The 25,221-nt window shown below is 40.8% G+C and overlaps 2 protein-coding genes across 2 annotated transcripts; both read right to left on the bottom strand.

Moving 5' to 3' along the window:
* Window positions 1-3,348: 3,348 nt before the first annotated feature.
* On the bottom strand, window positions 3,349-5,852 carry ATP5ME (ATP synthase membrane subunit e). Its single transcript, XM_062609745.1, has 4 exons — window positions 5,633-5,852; window positions 5,403-5,457; window positions 5,016-5,114; window positions 3,349-3,488 (listed from the first exon to the last, which is right to left on the bottom strand). Exons 1-4 carry the CDS (start codon window positions 5,666-5,668, stop codon window positions 3,463-3,465), a joined length of 216 nt encoding a protein of 71 aa, XP_062465729.1. The 5' UTR covers window positions 5,669-5,852; the 3' UTR covers window positions 3,349-3,462.
* A 3,133-nt stretch (window positions 5,853-8,985) lies between these two features.
* Window positions 8,986-22,217, bottom strand: TMEM175 (transmembrane protein 175). The gene is made up of 10 exons (XM_062609744.1): window positions 22,022-22,217; window positions 21,543-21,581; window positions 20,322-20,419; window positions 18,275-18,326; window positions 17,106-17,141; window positions 15,799-15,882; window positions 15,037-15,201; window positions 13,647-13,725; window positions 11,852-11,993; window positions 8,986-11,321 (listed from the first exon to the last, which is right to left on the bottom strand). The coding sequence occupies exons 1-10, from the start codon at window positions 22,169-22,171 to the stop codon at window positions 10,658-10,660; spliced, it is 1,509 nt and encodes a 502-aa protein (XP_062465728.1). The 5' UTR covers window positions 22,172-22,217; the 3' UTR covers window positions 8,986-10,657.
* Between the last annotated feature and the right edge of the window lie 3,004 nt (window positions 22,218-25,221).

Genomic DNA, 25,221 nt, shown 5'->3' with positions numbered 1-25,221 from the left:
TGAATTTATATTTTGCTCTATACAACACTGTGTGATTGTCAATGCATGGAACTATAGCTTGCAGAGTAGAAAAACTGAAAAGGAGCCAAATTTATCATATCTAAGCCTGTATCTGTTAGGATATAATAAAGAAATCTGTAGGTAGATATAAAGCATGAAAAATGACCCTAGTAAACCTCTGAACTGCTCTAAAAAGTTATAATTCCATGTAAATCAAGGAAACACAGTGATAGCAGTTCTGCACCTACTTCAATAATTTGTATAGGTTGCTGCTTTAAAGCATGGAGCCATTCATACAAGACCCAATAGCTGCAGTCTTCACAAGCAGGATGCACACTCTGCGCTAACCAAGGCTATGCTCTGGCACATATGATTGTAAGAAGACAGTGTTACTATTACCTATTACAGTTAACCAAGCAACCTGAATCATGGCATCTCCTAAATTTGTTCTGTTTTGCCTCATAATGCCAACGTTATTTGACACAGTTCTCTTCTGAGCAGTACCAACTCTCCTTCCTTTCCTCCTCCTGTTCTGAGGTATCCTGGTTTTAGATTTCCCTCCAGACTTTAAAAACTGATGACTTGTATTCTTTTATTTCAGATGAAAGCTAGGTTTCATATTTATCCATGCAACCATATTAGAACATTTAATTACGTTCTTGTAGCAGTACAGAAATCCTTCTCTGCTCCTCTATCTTTTTTTTTTTTTTTTTTTTTAAGTGTTTGGAGATCTGTTCTGCTGGGGATTTTCTTCTTCTTCAATTACTCCTGCTACCTTCAGTGCTTTCATCCTTCAGTACCTTGTTTTGCATTACAAAAATACTGCAAATAAAAGGAAGACTAGAGCTATGGGTGTACCTGGTGACGATTTATCTGTGTCTCTGTACAGTAAGCAAGTGTAATAAAATCATAGAACAGTTTGGGTTGGCAGGGACCTTCAAAGGTCTTCTGGTCCAAACCCCTACAATAAGCAGGGACATTTTCAACTAGATCAGGTTGCCCAGAACTACATCCAGCCTGGCCTTCAATGTCTCCAGGGATGGGACATCCACCACCTCTCCGGGAAACCTGTGACAGTATTTTACCACCCTCATTGTAAAAAAATCTTTCCTCCTGACCAGCCTGAATCTCCCCTCTTTTAGTTTAAAACCATTAATCCTCTACTGCTACACAGCAATTCCATGAGCAGCAAGTTGCCTCTCAGGAAAATGCAGAAACCTGTCCACTTGCATGAAAGCTAAATAAGCCACTAGTAGTGACTTCATGTTGTATGCTTCAGTTTCATTGAGAACCACGTAGGAGACTTGTGTACTAAGTCAAACAAGTCTCTTTTTTTGTTTGTTTTTCAGTAGGAAAAACGCCACAAGATTATCATGTTGCAGAGTGGTGAGCAGTGGGCTTTCAAAAAAATGGCCACAAACCACTGTACACTTAAGCGTTGAGAAAAGCTCCTTATGTCCTCAAAGATTTACAGGAAATAAAGCTGCGAGGCTGGGGTCTGTCCTGGGGTAAGACGGACGAGCACTGCCTCTGCACAGCATTGCACTAATAGATGTGTTTTGGTTGGGAATTCTCCCATTTCCACAAGGAAATTCAGCCTATGCTTGGTGGGCTGCTGTCACTCTGTGGGAAGCCACATACAGCAATCAGAGTGCAGTAAGGGAAATAGAAAGCCAAGATCTTTCATTTCCCTTTTATTTTTCCTTTGCACTATATACATTTCTAATGGGATGCTGTCTGTAGGCAAAATCTTTCCCCTGCAGCTTAATCTCAGGGGCTGCAGAGTTCTTCCCTGCCTGCACAGAACTTGCACCCCTGCTGGACAGTCATTGCTAACTTCTTTGACAGGAATAACCTGTGAGCAGAGGCAGAAGTGACCCCTGCAGGTCCATAGGCAAGCAGCATGTCTGCACTCTTGGAGCTGAGAGGAGTTGCAGGGTAGGGTGAAAGGACTGATGAGAGAGTTTACAGCTGCAGTTTGAGATTACCCAACAGCAAAGTGTCAATCCATGGTACCATAGGACCCCTCACCTCCCAGACCGGCTCACCCAGGGAAAGCACTAAAGGAACAATGCAGAGCTCAGAAGAGGCAGCTGGTGGGAGGAAACCCTTCCCTCCCCCCTACCTAGGGAGATGCCGTGATGAGATGCTTCATCTGCTGTTCCTGCTACCTTCTCATCTGGCACAGGCCATGTCCAGCCACAGTACACACAGCCCTGAGCTCCAGGCAGCCTGTCCTTCCCTTTTGCCCTTCACTGTGGCTCTCACTCCCACTGCCTAACACGCACTGAGTGTCTGAGGAGAACACTGACTTTTATTTCAGTATACATCAAGCAATTGAACTTGCTTTCTTTTTTTGCTTTTCAAAATGGTACCACCTAATCACACAGCCACTTTGCCAGAAGACTGGGATCAGTGTCCTTTTCAGCCAGCAATCCCTTACTAATATGTGTTTCTGTGTCTTTTTGCACCATCAGAACCATACCACAGGAAGTTTGCTTCCCACTGGAGGTAGGTCAGATGGAGGTGAAATCTGGCAAGTTTCCTACCCACAGCACTCCCCTTGGCAGCTGGCTGCCAGGAATTACTGGGCAAAGAAAAGAGAAAGGTTAAGAAATGTATTTTTGCAGTCAGTATTTTCCCAGGCCTGAGAGGAAAGTGATGCCACTGCAACACAATTTCAGGAGAGGTCCATTGACCAGACAGCTCCTGGAGGAGTGTGATAGAGTGATTCAGCTCTGCTTGTGGCATATTTGCCTGTACCCCAGGGCAGTGTTTTCACTTCTGGCTTGATGCAGTTCCCAACTCCAGTGAGAGACACGAGGGGCCTGCCTTGTAAGTGCCTCACTGAAGGAGGTAAGGCATCCAGACTTCCATTCTGGATTTTGAAGGCTGGGGACAAGGAGTGGTAGGGAAATGAATATCCCTGCAAGACTGGGAGGGGTTTCTCAGACAGGAATTCAGGAATGGAGAGCAGATTTTCTCTCCACTGCCTGAGTGAGAAGCTGCCAAGAGATTTTTAGTGCTACAGCTTGCCCATCACGGGATGGAAGGGGTAGGACAAGCTCACTCAAGACCTCTTTGCTCTGCTACTGAAAAGAACATGTGGATGCCCTCCAGCTGTTCAGTCTGCTGAAGTCCAGCTTGCTCTCTCACCTGCCCAAATGTATTAAACTCCGTCTCTTCTGATCGCAAACATTACCTATTAGTTATAGGCGTAGTGACTGGTTGTTGCTGGAGGAATACAACATGGTGTTTCCACCACAGCAATGGCCTGTGACGTAAGTTTCCTGTCATATTCTGTAATTATTTCTGCTGCTGTTCTGTGCAACTCACTCAAATACCAACTGAAGCATTTTAAGTACTTTATTGAGAGAATAGCATAGAGAGTCCACCAACCACTGCACAGTTCAGAGCCTAGCCATATATTTCCGTATGTGAAATTAGGATTCAATCTTCTGTTCATTTCAATATGGATTCTTCGCTTGCTAGAAGGGAAGAAAAACCAAACACAGTTAGGACTACTAGTCAGTCCCATGCAGTACTAAAATATGCAAAACATTACTGAGACCAAAAGCTACCTTTAAGTGTGACATTTCTTTCTAGCCAGTTTTTATGATTCCCGCTTCTGCTTATTCAACAGAAGTGTATTTGGGGTAAAAGACCTTTTTTACTTACCCAGTAGTAAATTACTGTTTTCTGAACTGATAATTCAAATTAAGTGCAGAAAAAGCTATCATTATGGATATGTCCAGTTATTCATCTTTAAAGAACAATTTCCAACTGCATTGCACTGAATGAAGTTCTAACAATTGCTTTTATAACAGGAAAACCACACAAAAACCACTGTTGGGAAAGCAGACTGGTCATCTGTGTGCCGCTTTTAAATAAACATTCTAAAGAAATAATCACAGAATTCCATTATTAAGTGAAGTAGCAACACTGTAGTACAGCCTCTATCCCCGAAAGTATACAAAAGTTTCAGCTATCTAGAAAATACCTATAGGCCCATTTATTTAGTCCATGAATAATGGAGACTATATATTTAAGATGGTAAAAAGAGCTATGCAAAATAGCTTCTAGTAAGTGATAAAATTCATCAATTTGCCTATTTGATTATATGTATGTGTGGCTCATTTAGTTTTACAGGGTTTTGTTCAACATTAGTCTTGTTTAGGACAATGTGAATGCCACTGTTTCCCATGGAAACAGTTACTAAGTGTGTAGCTTGAGTTACTGATCAATTTCTTAAAACTTCTGGACTGTATGTCCACCTAAAGAAAAAAAAGGTGAATTCAAGCCAGACAGCACACTCCTCTGTATGGCATGGGGAAAAATCCTGTCAGAAATGCACAAATAAATAAACAATTCTAACAACAAGGGAAAGCATGCTGCAGCAGGAATACTATAGGGCAGAACAGAATGAGAAGAAGCAGCAGTATTAGTCCCAATAAATCACCTCCAGTATACTCTTTTCATGTAAGATATAATAAAGCTGACCTCTAACACTACACCAGTGATACCACTTTAAAGTTTGAGTTGCAATTTCAAGCAGTTGCCTATAACTTCTGGTTTAGGTAATCAGTCACACTTGTGAGACTTCTTCATTGCATGGAGGAAAGCAACCACAGGTTTGCTGCATCCAGCTGAATAACGGACATCTAAGTAATGTTAATATGCAGTTTCATGGATTCCTCACAAAATAACCAGCACACCTTTTAGAGGTTTGTTTTCTCAGTGGAAATTCAGATTGCCATTTAATATGCCCCATTTAGTTGCAAAAGTGTTTTCAACTCTTCCTCTACCAAAGCTTACATTCAGTAGAGCCTGTCAAACAGCAGCACTATTTACCCTTCACACAGCCCTAACCACTGCTCCATGGAATCACAAGGGTGTGCAGCCCCCTGGCTGTAAGCCTGAATTTCTCCTAAAAACGCTGCATTAAGATGTCGGTCCACTTGCAAGCCAGGGCATGCAGTTTGGTCTGAAATGTGTGAATTAAACTGAGGGACTACCTTCTGCAAGCTCTTTCGCGATCCGCTCAAGTTCTTCACGTTTCTTTTTCTCTTCAGCCTCTATTCTTCTTTCTTCTTCAGCAATAGGCTTTAGATAGTCTGTTATTAATACAAGCGCTTTAGAACACAGTTTCTAGGAGCCGGCACAAAGCTCTGCATCTGCTAGCTCACTCAAAAAGAACATAAAACCATCTTCGCTGGCACGACGGCACATTTTACATGGATCTGTCACCTCACCCCGGTCAGAGCCCAGCCCCAAGGGCCACCTCGCCGAGCCCTACCCGGTCCCCCTGCAGTGAGGCGGGGAAATGGCGCCGTGCCCGCCTCAAGGTGCCCTTCGGGTCCCGAGCGGGGAAGGGGAGAAGGCCGCCCGCGGCGCGCACTCACCGTATCGCTTCTTGCCGTAGATCATCCCCACCAGCAGGGCCGAGTACCGGGTGAACTGCGGGAGGCACAGACAAGGACGCGCCCTTGGCTCAGCTCGCACCACTAGGCCCAGCTCGCCGCCCCCCGCCCGGCCCGCCTCACCCCGGCCCGCTGAGGCCAGAGGTCACCTCCCAGCCCCGGAGCGCGGCGGGCCGCCCGCATGGCACCGCGGGCACCGCCTCTGCCCTCACCTTGATGAGCGGAGAGACCTGCACCGGTGGGATCATCCTGGCAGCGGTGGCAGCGGCGGCGGGATGTGGCGCCTGCGGAGCGGTGGCGGGGCGGGAAGCGTGTAGAGCTCGGCCCAAGTCGGGGCGGAGCGGAGCTTCTGCTACGGAAGCTGTTAGAGCCGTTCGTGTTCTGTCCGCCCAGGGCTGGGTTTTGGTGTCTGGGGGCGCGTTACCCAGGAGCCGTTAGGTCGCAAAATGGGCCGTGCCCCTTACCCCGCGACACAAAATGGAGGAAGCGAGAGCGTTTTCTCTTCTTGGAGCCGGGCCCGAGGAATCCGGTTGAGTTTCGTTCTCTCGTAAAGTCGGGGAATTGAACCTTCGGTCGTTAGTGACATAGTTTTAAATAGCTTGCGTAAAGTTAAGCGTACGCACCGAATGGGCCGGAAGGCGGTGAACTCCCGGCCCGTGGTGGTCTCTGTTAATTAAGACAGGGATAATGGAAGTTCTGCTAAAAGAAGCCTGACATGTTTCTCTCTTTAGGGAGCCTGGAGGAAGGTTCTCGGTATGCCGTCTATTTGTAGTATCACGAGGTTTTTTAGTTACTGTTTTATGTCCTGTACCAGTGAGACCTGAGAGTGGGTGGAACATATGTAACCTATTGCTTCTGGGCTTTTGTATTGAATTTTTTACGTTTTTTGTTTACTTTCAGTGGCAAGAACTCAGACACTTTGAGCATTACAAATGAGAAGTCAGTGCTAGGTGGTTATCACTTTAGTTCCATGCACCAGTGTTAGCTGTTAATGCCAGAGTAGTTCACCATGAAGCTCAACACCAAGTCAGTACCAAACCACTGAGGTTACTAGCGGCACAGTGGTTGCCTGTTCAGCCAGCTGACAGTTTCAAAATCTGTAAATACCCAACAGTGGAATGATTTTAATTACGTGATTTTCAGGGTTACTGATGGAGCCTGATACATTGAAAATACCAAAATGCTCCATTTTTTTAATGATTTTGAGCAATTTATTGAATGACATCCCTATGCTGGATGTTTAAACAGAAAGCACTAAAGCTCTGAGAAATAAAAAAAAAAAATCACTGCTGCTCTTCATTTCGTACAATACAGATACTCTGGTCTTCCCTAGTGATGCAGCAGGCAAGTTGGACTACAAGTCATGATACTACCCCATCACATACGGAGAAGAAAAGGAGGAGTACATGGTGCCATGTAGTTACCTGTGGTAAGATCTCAAATGATAAACATTAAGAGAGATCTGTGCATTTTCTTCTCATAGCAAGAGCATTTGTCTGTGCCTCATTCCACAGTAACAAATAAGTTATGCGACGCTGTCCCACATAACCTCACAGGTTACCAGGCTGATGTTTGCAAAGTTCCAACAATGAATTTGTGCTTTACACACTACTGTCAAGTACTCTCACACTGAAAAATCAAACCAAGCAAGTCCAAAATTCCTCGTGACTGACTTTTATTTTACTGAAAAATCCGATTGCAGGAGCTGCTCATGGTTTATCAGATGCCGAACAACAGCTGTTGAAAAGTTGGAAGTTTGAGTCATCAGAAGAAATTCCTGGTTAGTTGTAAGAGAATTACTTGCACTAACTAGTTGTTTTCAAGTAAAATGGAAAAAGTCGTAAAGTGTATGCAATGTCATTGTGATTAAACACAAATTCTGTATTTGCAAAGAACTACAGCTATGACTGTTACTCTTCTAAAGTAAATTAAGAGCTGTCTACATTCATCATTATTCTGAAGGTTTCAAACAAAGTACATCCCTAAGCAGTCTTTAATAGAATTTTTCATCTAGCACTATTTTTATGCAAGGCAAAGATGACAGTGCTACAAGTGATTGTTATCATCTTTTAATGTCTTTTTAATGGATTAATCTTGAACTTGAAACCATTAATGAGGCTAACTGGCCTGAACAAATGAAGCAGCTGTCATTATGGGATCACCGTTGTGAGCTGAGAGACAACAGGCTTTTAAAATACCCTCCCATGCATTACCATAGTTTGTCCAACGTGACCTATTTGGTTTATGAGGCAGTTGTTCCTGACTGGCAGTACCAGTATCACAGGCAAAAATTTCCGTGTCATCAGAAGGAAAGTTTTACTGCAACATTTTACTACAATTTTACTTGTTTTCAGGATATTTAATTAAAACTATTATTCTGGCAAAGAAGGCCAGCAGTCTCCTGGACTTAGGAACCTAAGTGCCCTTGACTGTCAGGTCAAGGGGTTTGAGTGATCAGAGTATATACAGTGTGCAGTGTACAGTTCTGCCCTCCCCAGTATAGGAGAGACATGGACATTCAAAAATGAGTCCATCAAAGGGCAGTGGAGGGGATGCAGGGACTAGAGAGTGTCTTGTGCAAGGAGAGACTGAGAGCTGGGACTATGCAGCCTACAAGAGAAGGATTGGGGGGTTCTCATAAATGTTCTGAATGCCTGATAGGGAGGAGCAAAGACTGAGGCACTCTTCTCCTTGGTGCCCAGAGATGGGATGAGATCAATGGACACAAACTGAAATGCAATAAATCCTTTTAAATGGAAGAAAAATGTACCCTTTTTTTTTAAACTCTGGGGGCAACTGGACATTCAAACAGGTTGACCTGCTGAGTGGTTCTGGTGTTTCCATCTGTACAGATGCTCAAAGTCTGACTGGATAAAGTCCTAAGCAACTAACTTGAGCTGAGGCTTAAACAGGAAGGTTGGACTAGACAGTCTCCAGGGCTCCCTTCCAACCTCATCCATTCTATGATTTTGGGATTATAATCATGATGCTTTATTTTTCTAGAGATGAAAACCTGTGGTCATTAGTAATTATGTAAAGAGCAGCTAGTTACAGTTAGGTTGGGAATGTTCTTCCTACTTGAGAATCACACAATTCAAATTAATGTCTCGTTCTGAAATGCAGTTTGTTTCTCCAGAACTTCCCAAAACTATTAGAGTAATCTTAAATCAATTCTGTTTATACAAAACCTCAGGTCTAAGTTTGCCTTCAAGTTTAGGTTCTGAGATATTAGTAAATTTGATTTGAATAATGGTATCTTGACTACAGGCAAAGAGTCCAATTAGCCAATACACAGAAATTAACTACTCTTCAAAGCATCCTTGTAATGAAACTCCATGGTCAGATTCAGTTTCAGGTCTTGTTTTCTTCAAGTACCAACAGAATTAGAAGCAGCATTTCTTTACATCACATTACAAGCTTTAGGGTGTTTCATAGAAAATCACAATGATTGAGGTTGGAAGGGACCTTGATGATTTTGAATGGAAAAAAAATGTCTGACATAATTTTAACTGTAGACATCAGACTTCACTTTCACCAACAGAACCAAAATAAAGGGCTAGAAGAGTTGATTTTTTTCACTGATGAAAATTTATTACAAATACACATATTCAATGTTTATTATGTGCCTGCTACACATTAGAAACAAAACCATATAGAACCAAAAGTGCTTTTATTAAATATCAGAAAAACACTGTGATACAAATGCAATGCAAAATCCTCCCAAAAGTCATTTTACCTCAGACAGGTATAAACTCCCTTGGATATCTGAACATAATCTCTCACAAGAAGTATGCAATACTACAATTACATATTGGTATCAGGGTGCTTCAAACCAAAAGCACAAGTGCTTTCAAGACTGATCTCAACTGAAGTGAGATACCAGAATTTATCTTCACTAACAATTACTCCAGACATAGTTTGCTACAGTATTTTTAATTCTTTCTTTTTTAAAGGAACAACAAAATCCCTCAAGTGCCTTTAAATATGGCATTAAAATTGTCAGGCACTAGGACAGTTCAAGATACAAACTACAGGCTCTGCCAAAAAGAAATGTAAATGCTTCCAGGGCAGCCGGAGGCTAGATGACTTTGCCCATTCTTTCTGAACAGCTCTCTGCAGTGTAACTTTTGGTAGGCATAAAGCTTATTAAACTGAACATAAGTGTAGAAAAACTTCAACATGCCATGGACTGGAACCTTTACAGGGATAGGTTTTTTTGCTATCTTGCTCAGCAAGACTCAGAAATCTGTGTGATCCCTTGGTTAGCTTCTACTTAGGGAAAAACTCCTTACCTGATGGGGAACTCTTGTTTGTGGCAGGAAAGTCACACACTCTCTCTGAATATGACATAATGCCATCAGAATGGATGGAAAGATGTTCTCTCAATATGAAAACAGACACGAAGAGCCTGAGAAATCCAAATCTTTCATTTCAGATGAGCAACTGCTTCAGAACTGAAAATAATTTTACCTCTAGTCTTTGAATCACCTCCCTGGGAGATACTAAAGCTGGTTCAAACCTTGGATACATAACCACTTGCATCCTCACGTGTTAAATGCATCTTTTTTTTTTTTTTTTTCTTTTAGAAGAGCAGATATGCCTGAAGAACTTGTGTGCAGCTAGCCTTGAAGGCTGCACATGGTCACAATTGCGACTCCCATCTAAACCCATACTCAGCACAACTCAAACACAAGTAACTTTCAAAATGCCATCACAAGTTCTTGACTATTGAGACATTGTAACCTTAAAAAAAATGGGTGATGAAAGGGGACGGAGTAGCGATCTGTGTGCCATGATGCACTATCTAGAAATGCAGAGGTCTCCATGCCTTTCAAGCCTTGCTCCCCATCTTACAGTAGCACAGCCAGCTTCTGTACCTGTGTTTGGCTGCCATAATTGCTGCCCTATGTCAGAAAAAAAAGGACATTTTGTAGGGCATGTGTTTGTGCACTTCTTAATTGATAGTCACTGCAGTTACATGTCAAGCAGCATTTTTTTCATAAGGGTAACTCTAAAGGAAGGGGAACATGCTTTTCTTTGTATCCCCTATTTACCCAATTATTTCAGTTACAGGTTTTGGAGACAGGGTCTCAAGCATGACCAGCTAAAACTTAAAATATGCCCCAGTTATGGCCAATGAAGGCTTTAGTTTAGGTCAGTATAATCCAAACATGAAGATTATGTGAGTCAGAAGAACTGAAGTTAATATTCTAACTTCACATGCACTGCACAGAAATTCAGGACAGTGGTTCAGTAGGAGACAGACATGCCTCCTCTTCTTCTAACAGTACAACCTTCCGTCTGGAGAGAGACATCACAGACCTTAGGACAGTTAAAGCAATTCTAACAAAAATGCGCAAGGCAAGAAAAGCAAATGGGATTACAATCTGCATAAGATGGAAAATTGCTGTGCTAAATTCACTTAACAAGCATGTTAGAAAGAAGACCCCAAGGCTTACACAAGGGTAGAGAGCCAGCTTGGCAAACATGAAGGCATGCTCCTTGCCACCATATCTAGCAAAAGGATGCAAAGTTTCCCTTTCATGGAGAAGGGCTGTAGTCCATATTGCAAACTGAAATATGCTGGCAAAGAAAGTGATAACACAGCTGACCTGAATGGCTTCTATTTCATTGTGAGACTTCTCTGCAAACTCACTGGTCAGCTGGTAAGCTAGTGGAAGCCCACCAATGAAAGCCAATGAAAGTATGTTAAGCAGTCCCATTAATCGTGTAGCTTTTGTTACATAAAGGAAAAGTGAGTGATGGACAAACCACAGGAGACCAATGGTTACAAATGAGCCAAAGTATGCAAGGTAGTTTGGTCCATATTCACTTAAAGCTTCAAGAAGGCTGCCGTGGAATTTCTCCTCAACTTCTCTGGGATCAGGGACATTGTCTTCACTGTGGAGAGAAAACTTACTTTACTTTGCATATTACTGTTATAAAAACACATCTGAAGCAAAACTGAACTACACTGTTTACTTTGAGCAAGCAGAGAACAACAGGCATCCACTTTGTATTTCTCCAATTTGTGACTTAGCATTTCAAGTAACAGCTCTGCAAATAAATTAGATCTGAAAGGAAGTCCCAATCTAAGTTGGCATTCCATTCTACTTCCATGTAGTAAAGTTGCCTCAGTGACTAAATACCTTTTTTTTGATAAAAGCTTTGAATCTGAAAACATGACTAAGCAAAATTGAAACTTTGTTCTTTAAAAGTGTCGACCCCAGGACATTACGTAGACTTAAGATCACTACTACTGAAATGTGGGCATTAGAATTATCTTTTCTTTGTGTTTTTTTTCAGAAAATCATACTCAAAGTAACCATTGCAGGTTTTAGAAGTCAAGGACAATGGAAATAATTTTATTTCCTCAAAAGTTAGTATTATATTTAATAACAGAAAGCGTAAGAGGCAACACAAAGCCTTACCATATATCCAAAATGAGCAGGGTTGCTACAATAGCATAGACTCCATCACTGAATCCTTCGATTCGTTCCTTACTTAGAGGCTCGCTGAGGTAAAAAGTGAAGGTTTCTAAGCTGTGGTGTTCCTCCTCTTCATCTCTACGACCTGGAAACAAACACCAGACAAAATCAGATAGTATAAAAAGACAAAATCAGATAGTGTAAAATAGGTATTTAAACAACCTATTGTGACCTCCCTTTCTTTTTCTCTCCACCTGCCAAAATCTTTCTGTAGAAAGAAGGCTGTCATGCATCCACACAGGTCAGTCACTCCATTTTTTTGGAGCTGTGCCTCTCCCTGAAGTTTATGTTGCTTCAGGGCCCAAAAAGCCCTGTCCTTTAAACTGTATGGCAGACCATTTCCACCAAGTGAATAAAACTCAAAAGCTGTAATTGAACCAAACATTTGAGCTAAACAAATTGCAAAGCCCTAATAGCTGTAGGTCTTCTACTGCATGGGATTAAAAACCCACTGGAGGATGCACTGGGACATCAAATAACCTTCTTTAAAATAAATCCAATCTTTGGACAAAAGGTAGGGACTGGATTCTGAACTGGCCAGCTAGCCAAGTTGCACCACTTCAGCAGTATGGACTGGATGAAGAAAAAACCTCCAGCTTCCAGAAGAACTAGAGAAACTGAATGAAAAGCAAGTATAACCACAACTCAGTAAACAGAGCATTAATTTAAGTTAGTTAGCCATACAACAGGGTGAGACGTTATCTGACTGCACACCACAGTGCCCCCATCATAACAGGCACAAGCATTGTTCCTACGTGTTTATTCTCTGGCTCTGAGTCTGGCTTTAGCTGTTTCACAGCATTTCTGCCTAATATTGCTGCCACATGGGGGAGTCGAAGGAATGTTTCTAAATGCAATGTAGACAGTTGGACATCTGCTAGGCTGAACAACAGCAGAAGCACAAAGATGTTACTCTTCTGACTCAGCTTGGGAGTGGCAGTTCAAAAGACGTGATCTGTTCAGTGTTTTTGTGGTCGGTTTATATTGGTCTCAAAAAGGGGCACTCCACTTTTTGGCTGAATAGATTGCATGATACCACCTCTTCCTCTGTTCTAGCACTGGCAACCTCCTCAGCTCAGTTTAAGAGCAGTTCTAGCTGCTGGTGTGGTTGTGCAATTGTTAGTGCTGACGCAAGAGGGCACAAGAAACGTAAGCAAGGAGTGTGAGGGAAGGAAGCACGCACTTGAGACGACTTATGCCATATGTGAAGGCATAACTTTAGACCACAGCAGTTAGATTAATGAGATGGAACACCTTAAATAATTAATTGTCCTGAAAACATTTAATTTATAGGTACTCTTCTTGCCAGTTTGAAAATGTGGGACCATAAAGGATTGGGGAAGAAAGTGATACAAGCATAGAGCTTGCTTCCTGTTTTCTTCAATCTCCATTCTCCCTTTTTAGGACAAAAGGTTTAGATGGTCTGCAGCCGTCATTCATGTACTTGTGTGTGTGTACATGCATGTGCATATTCAGGACAAACCAGACAACTTTTCTACTCAGAAATGCTCTTTGGATGTGTTGTGCCTTACACAAATCTAGTCACAAATTAAGGTAAATGAGGCAGCACGAGAGATACTGTTTGGATGAAGCAGACAGTTCAATAAACGCGAAATCACTACGTTCCCAGTCTGAAAATGGAAGTACAACTAGAACTACTTCATTTCAGGCTGTCTGGATAACATGTTGGCAACCTAATAATGTATCTGGACAAATACCCATGAATACTGTTACTCACCAACAATCTTAGTTTTACACCACGTAGTGAATCGAGTGAGATGTGGAAAAATGATTACGAGCCCAAGAAGTACATAAGACTATGGAGAGAAAGTGAATACGGTTTAAATTTTGTTACCAAAATATAAATTACCTTCCAAGTTTAGTATGAAACTATTGCTCCCAATCCTCAGGTATTGTCACATTCAGAAAAACAAATCCTGACTTGATTACATGTAAAAGGCGCATGTGAAATGCACATGCACCTCCTGAATTTTGCATGTGCAACTTGAAACTGCTTTTTTATAGCTAATTTAGTACCAGAATGAAGCAAGATAAAACAAGAAGGGAAATAATTCTGCTAACAAAATGTAGTAATGACTTCATTGGAAGTTGGAGAACTAACCTGTCTGATCCTTATGGGTCCCTTCCAACTGGAGATACTCTATGATTCTATGATTCTACTACTTATGTCCCAAAGACACCTAAGTGGGTCTTGAGTGATGCACAGGCTTTGCACAAGAGCAACTTGGAGACTATTTTCATTGTTACTAATATTAAAAGAAAATATACTAGTGAACAAGGCATGGGAGAAGAGGGAAGTAAGGGTTTTAGAGGAAAACATATTTGCAGTTTAAATTAGGCCTCTTCACATTTGGACTCATAACTGTCCCAATTCCTCCCAAATCTGGGTATTATTTAAACACTGCTAATTCCCATGGAATTTTTCTCAAAATTCTTCTAAATCCAGCTTTTCCTAAAGAATAAGAGGAAAGAAAGCTCAGGTTACATCAAAAAACTAGATTTCGGTTCCAAGCAGGAGTTCTGAGAAAGATAAAAGCTATTAATAAGTAGGAGCAACTCCCTGTAACTTATAAAGATGGCAGAGAAGAAGGCTGCCTCAGAGCAGGTCTTAGCCAAAACCAATTTTTTTGAAATGCAGGTTGGCTAACTAGTCTGCTTATTCTGTTTGCTCTTACACTCCGAGTGCAGCAATTATATTTACTTGCCTTCAGTTTGTGCAGTGTGATACTTACTTCATATAACCATACACATTATCTCACCTACTTCTGATAAGCAAGATGCTAAGTTACAGTTTAGAAGACCTATTTTGAATTAAGAGAAGCATTAAAAAAAAAAAAGTAAATCAGGCAGAGAAACTAAAGTTAATACTGTAGCAGAATATTCTTTCAAAACTGTCCATATCATGGATCAAATAATTACGGATTGGTATCTGTAAATTGAACACTTCAACAGAAAATAGCAGCCATGATTACAGCACCACAGAACTGGCATATTAAGTTGACTTAAGTCTGCATATTTAACATAGGTACAATTATTTTAATACAGAGTCCTAAATACAAGTAATATAAACTGCTGCATCAAAGTTTTCAGTTAACTGGAGAACTTACCAAAGGAATAAAGAAAAAAGAGCAGATTGCTGCTAAAAAGCATAAAATCGGTCCTCTGAGGATAATCTTTAAGATATGACGTTTATAGAAATTCTGATTTTCAGACACCTGTATCTGCTGATTAAGTAAGTGTGGGTGATAAAATCCATATGCTACTATCACAGCCTGCAAGGAGAAGAGCATTACTGATGTTATTACATATAAGTACATGCAGCTTATCAAATATAAACCCATAAATCAACAAATTCCAAACCACTCGCAAAATTATTCTTCACTCCCACATGGAGGGCTGATCTTAGAAACTCTGAGATTTCACCATACACTGCATGTCAAGATTTTGTCTCCTCTAAAAATCCATGTCATGACCATAGATTTTAATGAAGTGGAATAGGGAATATGAAGTGACAAGGACTGAGACTGAAAGACCATGTTCACTCAGCTATGGCTGCACAGCTCAGTAATAGCCTCAACAGGAAAAGTCAATTGCTATTTGCCCAAGAAATTTTAAAGAGTGGGAAAGGAATTATTATTTTGTAGACTTTGAGAACAGCTGATTTAGTGACACAGATCAGCTTCACATGACAATGCAACCTTTCATCTTACATACAGATACTATGTTATTACAACCGACACAACTTTGAGAAAGAATGCTGTACAAACAAAAAAACCCATTTAGCAATTACCCATAGTTAATAAACATATTTTAGTTCTACCAAAGAAAATCTATTTAAAAGTGAAAATTTAAATAGATAGCTGCAATACCTGTATGAGGCCAATAACAACAGCACAGACACTGAACAGGAAAATGCCAAAAGGTACCTCTGGAAAAGAGGCCATTAAGGAAAACTAGAAAAAAGAAAGAATGCAACTAGATAAAATATTTAAGAAGCAATGTAGAAATAACCATAGAGAAACAGAAGCACTCTTCATTTGATATTGAAACTCAAAAGCCTAAACAGTGTGTTGCATTCCAACATAATTCCACTCAGTGCAATTTCTATCCACAAACACAGGCAGGCATCCCAACCAAAGACATATAGAGAGACGGCTTTATGTTGATACTGCAAAACCTGAACCTCTCTGACACTATCTCCATAATAACTACAGACTGGCTTGTAGCTGTGCATAATGTTTAACAGTAGTTTCAGTGGGAAAAAAGGTTGATAGTTGTGAAAATTTGTTTTGAAGAACCTTTTTGAACCTTTTAATTTCTCTACCTCCATGGCTCCCTGTTGTATTAATTTATCCAGTTTCATTAAAGAAGGGAGGAAAGCATGGTTTAATACCAGGGTAACATTGAAAACCTTCCAAAAATTACTTCAGCTTCAAGTCAAAGTAAAAAAACTATGTTCTGTTGCTGAGAGAGATAATTTTAATGACCACAGCCTTATTCTTTCCAGCCTAACATTTCTATATATATAAATATAACATATTTGCAGAGAAAAGGATGCCTTGCCTCTCATATAAATCTGTTCTACACATACAATAAAAATCAAGATGCATTTTAATCAACTGTTTTGTTCTGCTAATATGGTGTTCAGTTGCAAATATTCTTGCCAGGTATAAAGGTTACCTAACCAAAAATTGTGCAGAACATCAGATTTGCAGATTCGCAGATGAATGAATGTCAGAATCAACCTTGCTGTCAAGTCAAAATGATACCAAAAACTGTCTAGGTTACAAAAGGAAAATATTCTATCATCCAAATTGGAGGTTGAAACACAGCTTTAGCTCCCTTACAAAGTGTAAAAACTACCATCAGACAACTCCGACATTTTTTGATACAGATGTTTTTTCAACAAGAAATCACAGGAAACTACGACTTCCTGTGATTTTAACTTTTCTTCCACAATACCCACTTTCTGCCTGGTCTGTAACATGCAGTGACTGGAGGTTATAACGTCCTTATGAATTTAAAAAAAGTAAGGCTTAACTATTACAATGGATTCAGGGTTTATACAACAGTAATGCTTTTCTGGGTTTCTGAATACTTTAGTAAAGTCTCTCCAAATAAATGAAGAACCCCCCCTGTAATTTAAACATGTGTCAAATTTTAGAAAACTACTTACTGTGTATGGCAAGAAAGTTATGATCATCATACAAGCCTAAGAAAAAAAAAGTGTACTGAAACACTAGGCAAAATACAAAGCAAGGAATTCCATCATTAAAGGTACGTCCAGAGAATGCAACACAAACAGATCAAATACTTGTGCTGTATCGTGAAAAAAACATATTTCTAAAGTTGCTGAGCTTTGACTGTAACAAACGGATAGTTTTGTACACATTTTCCATGTTTGCTATCTATTCTGCACAGGCTTATTTTAGAAAACACTACAGTTTTGTTACCAATACCACAGGCAAAAGTTTTGCTGTGGTTCTTAACAGACTTCTTTGAAAACTATCAATGCCAAGAGTATCACACCTTCTAAAGAGGAGTTTCTGGTTTGTGGAGAACATTTATCTCAAATTACAAATACTCCATATGTAAGGAAGCCAAATTTAAAAGAAAAAGCCACCTCAAGCACAAAGAAATGCATTGCTTTGAAAACTACATTAGATAAGAATTACAAGAATATGTTCACCATTGCAGCATCCCCATTACAACCACTAGTCACCAAGATATTACAGGGTGGCTTGTAAAAAAAAAATAAAAAATCAAAAAATGTAAGTAAATGGAGAAGTTTCAAGAGATAAGATTTAGGCAAGCATAAAGCTCAAAACACTGATTTAGAGATTGGTATCTCAGTGGTAGGTTTTGAAAGATCACATAATCCTGTTTCAGATAAGCTTCTGAATTGCTTCTGGACAACTTAACAGAGAAATGTCTAAATACTGTAATTCAAACCTACCACTAAGATTTTTTTTTTTCTTTTTTTTTTTCCACCAAAGACATAGCATTTAATGTTCTTAAGTCTGGAGGACAGATACTTCAGCTGAACAGAGATGAACAATCAAAAGCTTTTGCCATAGGTGCCTCTCCAGTTCCCTCAGATGAACTTCAGACTAATCTGCTGCAGAGCTTCTTTTGGCTTATAGTAAAACGTGGAAGTTAAAAGCAAGTTAGTTACCAATCAGCCACTCTGGCAGGGAGGAATTCAAACTCTTTACATCCTCCCAACTTGGAAATTTTGCAGAATTATGTTATTTAAATTAGAAACTTTTGGATATGTACATACAGACTTAGAAAAATTGACCTATACTTGCTAGTTAAATACCCAGTTTATTTGACAAGACTCACCAGATTTAGAAGAGCGAGGACATCATCTATAAGCTCTATCACCTGAAACAACCTTTCAAGGCAAGACAAGATACTATGAACAAGCCGGCTCCCAAAATAAATTTTACAACACTGTAAAATTGTACATTTATGGTATTATAGGACAACCTGATTTCCTTTCATCCAGAATTTATACAAGTAGTCCAAAACTTTAGCTCAAGCATGGAAGTAATTTCTTAGAAAGCTCTAAAAAGAGAGATATGAACAGTCAATCTCAATCATGGAGAAGTTATTAAGAACATTTCTATTTGAAGGGCAAATGGCATATGATGTAGCAAACTGGCTTCCTTCCAACTCTATCCTTCCTCTACACCTGAAATTATGTATTTACTTTGAATTAAATTTCACTGTTAACAGTCAGTTCATCTGTGAAGTTATCCAGATGTCAGTTCTCACCCATCAAGTTACATATCGTAAATCTAACAAGGCAGTGAGCTACAAATGGATAAAATTCCTTGGAAAATGGAAGATACGGGGATGATTCAGAAGCAGGAGTTAAGAATGATTTTCTGGAGAACTTGCACTTCACTGTAGGATGAAATGCAGCCAAGTCACAGGGCAGAGTACTGGTGTGCTTTCTCCCACTGCAGTTTGTTCCAGAACATCTTTATCTTTTGCCACCTGACACATCTGGGACAGGACAGCTAGCAAACTGCTGGTGAGCTGCACAAGACTTGGGAGCCACAGGACACCTATCATCAGCGGTCAATCACCTATTTACTTCAACACAGGCAAGGCTCAGAATGAACGGGAGACTGACAACCTGTGTTCACTGCTCAACCAAATGCTCCTGAAGCATGAACAAAGGCAGACTTTCACCAGCAGGCACTGTCCACTGCTCACACAAGAATATGAGTGAGCCTATTTGATACTCTGATGCCAAAATAAAACTACAGGCACCAGACTGACTTTTAGCTTGTCAGATGAAGCAGTGATGTGTAGGGATCTGAGGCCTGCAGTAGCACTGCACAGATCTTCCAGAGCAGATTCAGATGTTCAGAGTCCATCCAGAGTCCCAGATTTTTCTTTGTCTCATGTTGCCATGTGAAGAGCTATTATTCTTTTTTTCTCTGAGTTTTACTTTGGAGAACAGAGGCAAATTCATGCTGTGAGTGCCAAAGTATTTTTAGAATTTTAAGGCTTAAAATTATTTCTCCTGAACATACAGCATAGGGTTGTTTGTTTTTGTTTTTTTTTTTTTTTTTTTACACAAAGATGCTAAGCTTTTCTTCCAAACTGCCCCACATCTTGTTAATGAAATTCCTGCTTCACAGAAGTGTTGCTTAGAATCAATAGAACCAATCACCCTCCAGAAAAACCCAACTATGCAAAGACTATGCCTCGGCATTTACTTATGCAGGCAGTGTGATGTATCAGCTTCAAGTACTGAATTACAGTTGTACACCTCTGTTAGATAATCCACTTAAAGAATATAGTAATATTTATAAACTTCAAAATTCAAACAAAAATTGCCCTCATTCCAATATGATGTTTGCACATCAATTGCTTTTTAACTACCAAGACACGGGGAGGTGATGGTGTCCACAGCTTATAAAATGCAGCATCTGCAATACTGCAATTGATTTTGTGAGAAGCATTGCTCAGAACTGAGAGACAGAAGTTTTGGGCCAGCTGTATTAACAGCAGTTCATCTATTTGTGTAGCACACAAGTTATGAAGTCGTTAGTTAGCCGAAGCATAGTTAGAAATTTAATTCCATCTAGAATATGAAGTAAAATGAAGAGCAACTCTAATTTCAGATATATATATAATGCTTGGTTTTGGTTTTCTCTGTATCACTGTGTATCACTTACACCACTGCAAGTGGTATAAGAGTACAGTTATTCACTGCTTAGGGTAGCATTTCTTTACAATTATTTTTTATGTTATCCAACAAAAGAGAATTTAGAAATTTATCAGCAAGACAGAAATATATCACACACATGGTTATTTCCTGTCCTTTTAAACAGGTTTTTTGTAACTTTGGGGTTAAACACTCTGTTCTTACCTTACATGAGCTGCCCATGCCACTGTGACTATTAAGAAGGTCATTAAGTATACTGCAATTTTTGCTAGAAGAAGTTGCTGAACACTTTCACCTAGTTTCTGAAACAGAAAGTGAAATGCAGAGACAGAGAAAGGGAAGTTAAATGTTACATTGTGACATTATTAGCAGTATCTGCAAATAAGGAAAGTCATACAGCTGTGTTAACATGTTTTTTGAAAATGCCTGCCAAGAGTACAGTTCTCTTCCATCTTTTTACTATGATGCAGAGAAACTGGTTTACTAGACACTTGTAAGTGTGCTGAAATGTGTAGTTAGTAGCATATGAGGTACCAACACATCTCTCCAGTCTGTTTCCCAATGCTCTGTTCACCGTGCGATTCATTTATGCACTCTCTCATCACTGCTACTGTAATAACACATTTCAGGGGAGGGCTGGCCACAAAATGTCTCTTATGTTTTCTTAGCACAGACTTGCAGCATAGAAGCAGGTAACGTGTTAACAGTGAGGAAGGGGAGGGCTTAACCACAACAAATTTTTCATGTACCACCACAATGGCTTAAATAGACTCCTGGCATATTTGCAGTGTTACTGTTCATACCTGGGCTTCCTTAACTAAATGATACAAAACATTTGCATCTAGGTCTGGTTTTAAGAGCAGAAAAAAAAAAAAAAAAAAAAACAAACAAAAATCCTGATTAAAAAGAACCCACTCATTTATCAAATGATTAATTTATGTCTCCTAACATTCGTGTTTGAGAAGTTTGTTTTCTGTAGGTTCTTTTTTCTACCTTTGCTTATCCTGATTACATTTATTATTAACTCGGTTTAAAACCCAGCATTCAGTTCACAGTATGTAAGCAACTTTGCTAAGTGCTGATGTACTACCAAAAAGAGCAGATGCTTTCTGAAAGATGCTTTGGTCAGATGGGCAGTTCATTTTTCACACAGAAGTAACTGGACAAAATCTATGGCCTACAATATACAGCTCATTCAGGTTTTATATCACAACTTCTGCAGATTACACAGATCTTGAGTATTTAAGCTCTTCACCCCAAGTTCAACAGATGTTTTTCCTAGGGGAAATTTCTGTTGGCTTTAATGTTATTTAATGGCCTGAGCTATTTGAAAGTCTGGCACTTGAAACGAAGTGGGGGTGCTAAATTAGGATGTTACATGTACTTGAACAGTCAGAAGATAATATAACAAAACACAAATGATACCTGATCGGGATGTATTTTTGTGTGAGCCACAGGCAAAATCTGAAACAACAGAACCTTATCAGTACATGACATTCTTCTCCTTACCGAGAGCTTTACTAAAACCCAACAGACAGCAGGTGCCCGCAAACTTCCGAATCACAAACCTACCAAGAGCCCGCAGTTCTGTAAGGACAACGCTGTCCCCGCCACCCCCCACATGCACCCCGACCCTGCACTGCGGCCAGGGAACAACCGCACACGGCTCTCCGAAAGCGCCGGGCAGGCACGGTCGTGACCCGGCGAGCCCGGCACCAGCTGCCGTTGCTCCAGTGCTTTCCCCTCGCCGGAGGGCCCCGGGCCTGGTCGCGCTGCCGGGGCACCGCTCGGCGCCAGCCTGCCCCGAGCCCCGCAGTCCCGCCGCCGCCGGCCCGCGGTCCACGGCCGGGCCGGGCAGGCTCTACGCCACGGCCGGGCCGGGCCGGGCCGGGCCGGGCGCTCACCATCACCGTGGCGATGATGGAGAGCAGCGCATCGCTGTAGGCCAGCAGCCGGTGCGACGTCTGCGTGCTACTCCCCAGCTCCAGCTCCATGGCCCTGCCGCGCACCGCCACCGAGTCCGGGCACGGCACCGCGGCTCGCGTAGCCGACATTGCCGGGCCGCGCTCCACCCGCGGTGGGGGCGGTGCTCCCCCTCCCACTGGCCTCTCTGGGGCGGGAACCGCCGCCTCCTCCGGGGCGAGCCTCAGGTCTGCCGTGCGGGGACCGGCTGTGCTGGTGTCTTGACATGCTGGTGTCTTGACGTCTGAAAACCGATGGCTGAGACAGTCTGAGGGCGCTGGGGGAACAAGCAGTGCAATAAAGGATGCGTTAATATCTTAGCGCCACCAAAGCTTGTTACAAGCTGAAGTACAGACACCGAAGATTATGCTTACCAGAGGCTGTAGTGCCTGGAGATTCTCAGCTTCGTTTATAAATCATATTTTAAAGTCATAGAATTACTGAATGGTTTGGGCTGCAAAGGATTTAAAGCTCATCCAGTTCTAACCCCTGCCACGGGCAGGGACACCTTCCACTAGAGCAGGTTGCTTCAACCTGGCCTTGAGCACTGCCAGGGATGGGGCAGCCACAGCTTCTGGGAGCACCCTGTGCCAGTGAGTCAGCAGCCTCACAAGGAAGAATTTATTCCTAATGTCTAAATCTAAATCTGCCATCTTTCAGTTTAAGGCCATTACTCTTTGCCCTGTCACTCCCTGCCCTTGTGAAAAGTCCCTTTCTCCTGTAGGACACAAGAGACACGTTATTTTCCTTTTTTTTTTTTTTACTTCTTTTTTTTCCTTCTCCATTCAAGACTGGGGCTGGAATCTACATGTACTGTAGATTATAAAACATGCTGAGGAGCATATTTTGAATGGAATGTTGCACAAGACAGTGTAAAACACAAGTATTTTAGAATGCAGCATGAGTTCATGAAGGAGGACATTGAAATTCTTCATATGATTTCTTTTTTTTATGGTTTGTATGAAGTGTTTTATGAAACATGTAACTTGAGCTCAAAGTGTATTTATTAAACATAACTGAAGTACCTCCAGGCACGCAAATCTCTGTATGACTAGCTTAACTTTGTATTGTCTCTGAATAAATTCTGAATCTAAAGAAAGGCAATGAAATAGATGAGTTAACTGATTTCATAGCACACTTCTGATTAACTGTGGTTTAAAGTCCTTCCTCTTTATTTTTCTCTTTCACACACACTTGAGCAGTCACTGTCCTCTGAGAACAGGTGTTTTCTGGTGTTAAGTGCTCAAACTTATATTCCAAGGATTAAAAAAAAAAAAAAAAAGGCAGAAAGAAAAAAAAAAAGGCAAAACCAAAAGGGGTGCAGATGTTGGTTTTTTTTTTTCCTTCAACCAGTTACCTCTTCATGCATCACTCTGTGGAGGGTGTTTTCCACCGAGGATGACTGGCCTGTTGCATCACACTAGCTACCACTTGAGTTACCACTGGTAGGCAGTGCCTTTTCCAGTCATTCTTGCAGCTGAAATACAGCTTAGCTTTATATTTTTGAGGGTTGGCTTTGACTCACTCATCTAAGTGCTTTGCCTTCATTACTGCTTTTATTACCTCACTTCACTGCTGGGAGATGTCTCGAAGTGAAGGCATGCTGCTTCCTGGTAGCGAAGACTTCCTTGCAGAACAAACACACATCTCCTGCGAAATGTTTTCTGGTGGCCTGTTAGGGAATGTGGTTTGCTTGTGATGGCCAGTTCCAAAGCCTTCAGTTGTAGCTGAAGTTACGTGTGCATCTCAGTACCACTCTTATTACTGTTTAACTTGCCTAGGTTATGGAGGCACTAGTGATTTAGACTAGTGATTTAGAGAAGCTGAGCTTAGCAGAACATACTGCAGCAGTGTTGAGCTGCTCACTGGGACAATGCTTTTTAAGACCAGATGGATCTACTGTTGTTCCTAGGTAGCTTTGTGATACTGTGCTGTTGTCGGGTGTTCCAGTGTGCTGCTTCACAGTGTTCTGTCTTAATCACTACTTCTACAGAGCATGCTGTTGGTTGCTCTACAGCTCCTCTCTTAGTCACTGACACAAATACTATTTGGAAAGAAGAACAGAGCTTGAACCTGGAGCTGTTATGAACATCTGTTCTCACATAGAGATATATATCTGCATAGTTCACTACTGCAGCTGAGTACAATGTATGGATATTATGCCTAGGAGAAAGTATCATTTTTCCCTTAAAAATTAATCTAAAATCTCTGTGCTATGTTACTATCTTGAAGTCCTTTTTAGTTAGGACTTAGAGTAAGAATGGCAGCTTGAGGAAATGTGCAAAAACACTAAACTCTGGCTTAGCTGTGTTCATATTTCACATAATGATAACACTTCTGCAGAGTTTAGCATAACCATGGTTAGCCAGACACAAGAGTCTTATGAATGGAGTTTCTGTAGCAGTACATTGTAAAGTCTGCACAAATCAGTCTTAATCTATTGAACACCTAAGGAACAAACTAGCAGAAGCAATTACATCAGCTGTTTGTATAGATACATTAACATTTCCACTTCACATTCTGCCTGTGCTTGTTCTGTAGTCCAGTTGCTTTGGGTCTTTCTCATTTGCAGGTAAAGACATGTCAATTCATACCTCAAAAAACCCACAAACAAAAAACCAAACGACCCCAAACCCAAACAATTTCTTTTTACCTCAGAATTCATTGCTGAAGGACATTCTGGTAAGTAAAGTGCTGATTGAGTCTTTGTTTTTATTAATACTTGTTCTGGATAATGCTATCTGATGAAAGTTCAGTCATATCTCACCCAGTGGAGAAAAGAAAGAACCAGTTAATTATTTTGAATAGATTTCAGGTTAGTGTCTTGGTTTGCTTGGCAAAAAATGGTCTTATTTGTTTAGTGTGAAATATAATCTGATAGGACAAGGGGTAATGACTTTAAACTGAAAATAAAAATAACATTACCTCGTACTTTTTCCATAGCAGAAGACAAAAAACCTAACAGTGAGAAATGGAGGGTGGTGTCAAACACTGAATATTTGCGCTGCAGTTTTTCTTCTGTACCTGTATTCTCAGGGTTGTTATTCATTAGGTGAGAACGGCACAGTATGAGACCAGTGATATTGTTCTGTCTGGCCAGCCTGTAGTGAACAGCAGCTGCAAGACCACTGAAGCATGTGGC

Source organism: Pezoporus occidentalis, unplaced genomic scaffold, assembly GCF_034315485.1.
Source record: "Pezoporus occidentalis ecotype Australia unplaced genomic scaffold, CSIRO_AGI_Poc_V1 ctg140, whole genome shotgun sequence".
Lineage (NCBI taxonomy): Eukaryota > Metazoa > Chordata > Aves > Psittaciformes > Psittacidae > Pezoporus > Pezoporus occidentalis.
This window is presented reverse-complemented; position numbering and strand designations above follow the sequence as displayed.

What these genes read in the sequence shown, in the direction of transcription:
- ATP5ME (XM_062609745.1), bottom strand. Translation starts at nt 5,668, where the DNA reads ATGATCCCACCGGTGCAGGTCTCTCCGCTCATCAAG. An exon ending in AGGTCTCTCCGCTCATCAAG is followed by an intron (nt 5,458 to 5,632) that starts GTGAGGGCAGAG and finishes TGCCTCCCGCAG; the next exon opens with TTCACCCGGTACTCGGCCCT. An exon ending in CTACGGCAAGAAGCGATACG is followed by an intron (nt 5,115 to 5,402) that starts GTGAGTGCGCGC and finishes TATTAATAACAG; the next exon opens with ACTATCTAAAGCCTATTGCT.
- TMEM175 (XM_062609744.1), bottom strand. Translation starts at nt 22,171, where the DNA reads ATGTCGGCTACGCGAGCCGCGGTGCCGTGCCCGGACTCGGTGGCGGTG. An exon ending in CCATCATCGCCACGGTGATG is followed by an intron (nt 21,582 to 22,021) that starts GTGAGCGCCCGG and finishes CTGTTGTTTCAG; the next exon opens with ATTTTGCCTGTGGCTCACAC. An exon ending in CTTTTTTCTTTATTCCTTTG is followed by an intron (nt 13,726 to 15,036) that starts GTAAGTTCTCCA and finishes TTCTCTCCATAG; the next exon opens with TCTTATGTACTTCTTGGGCT.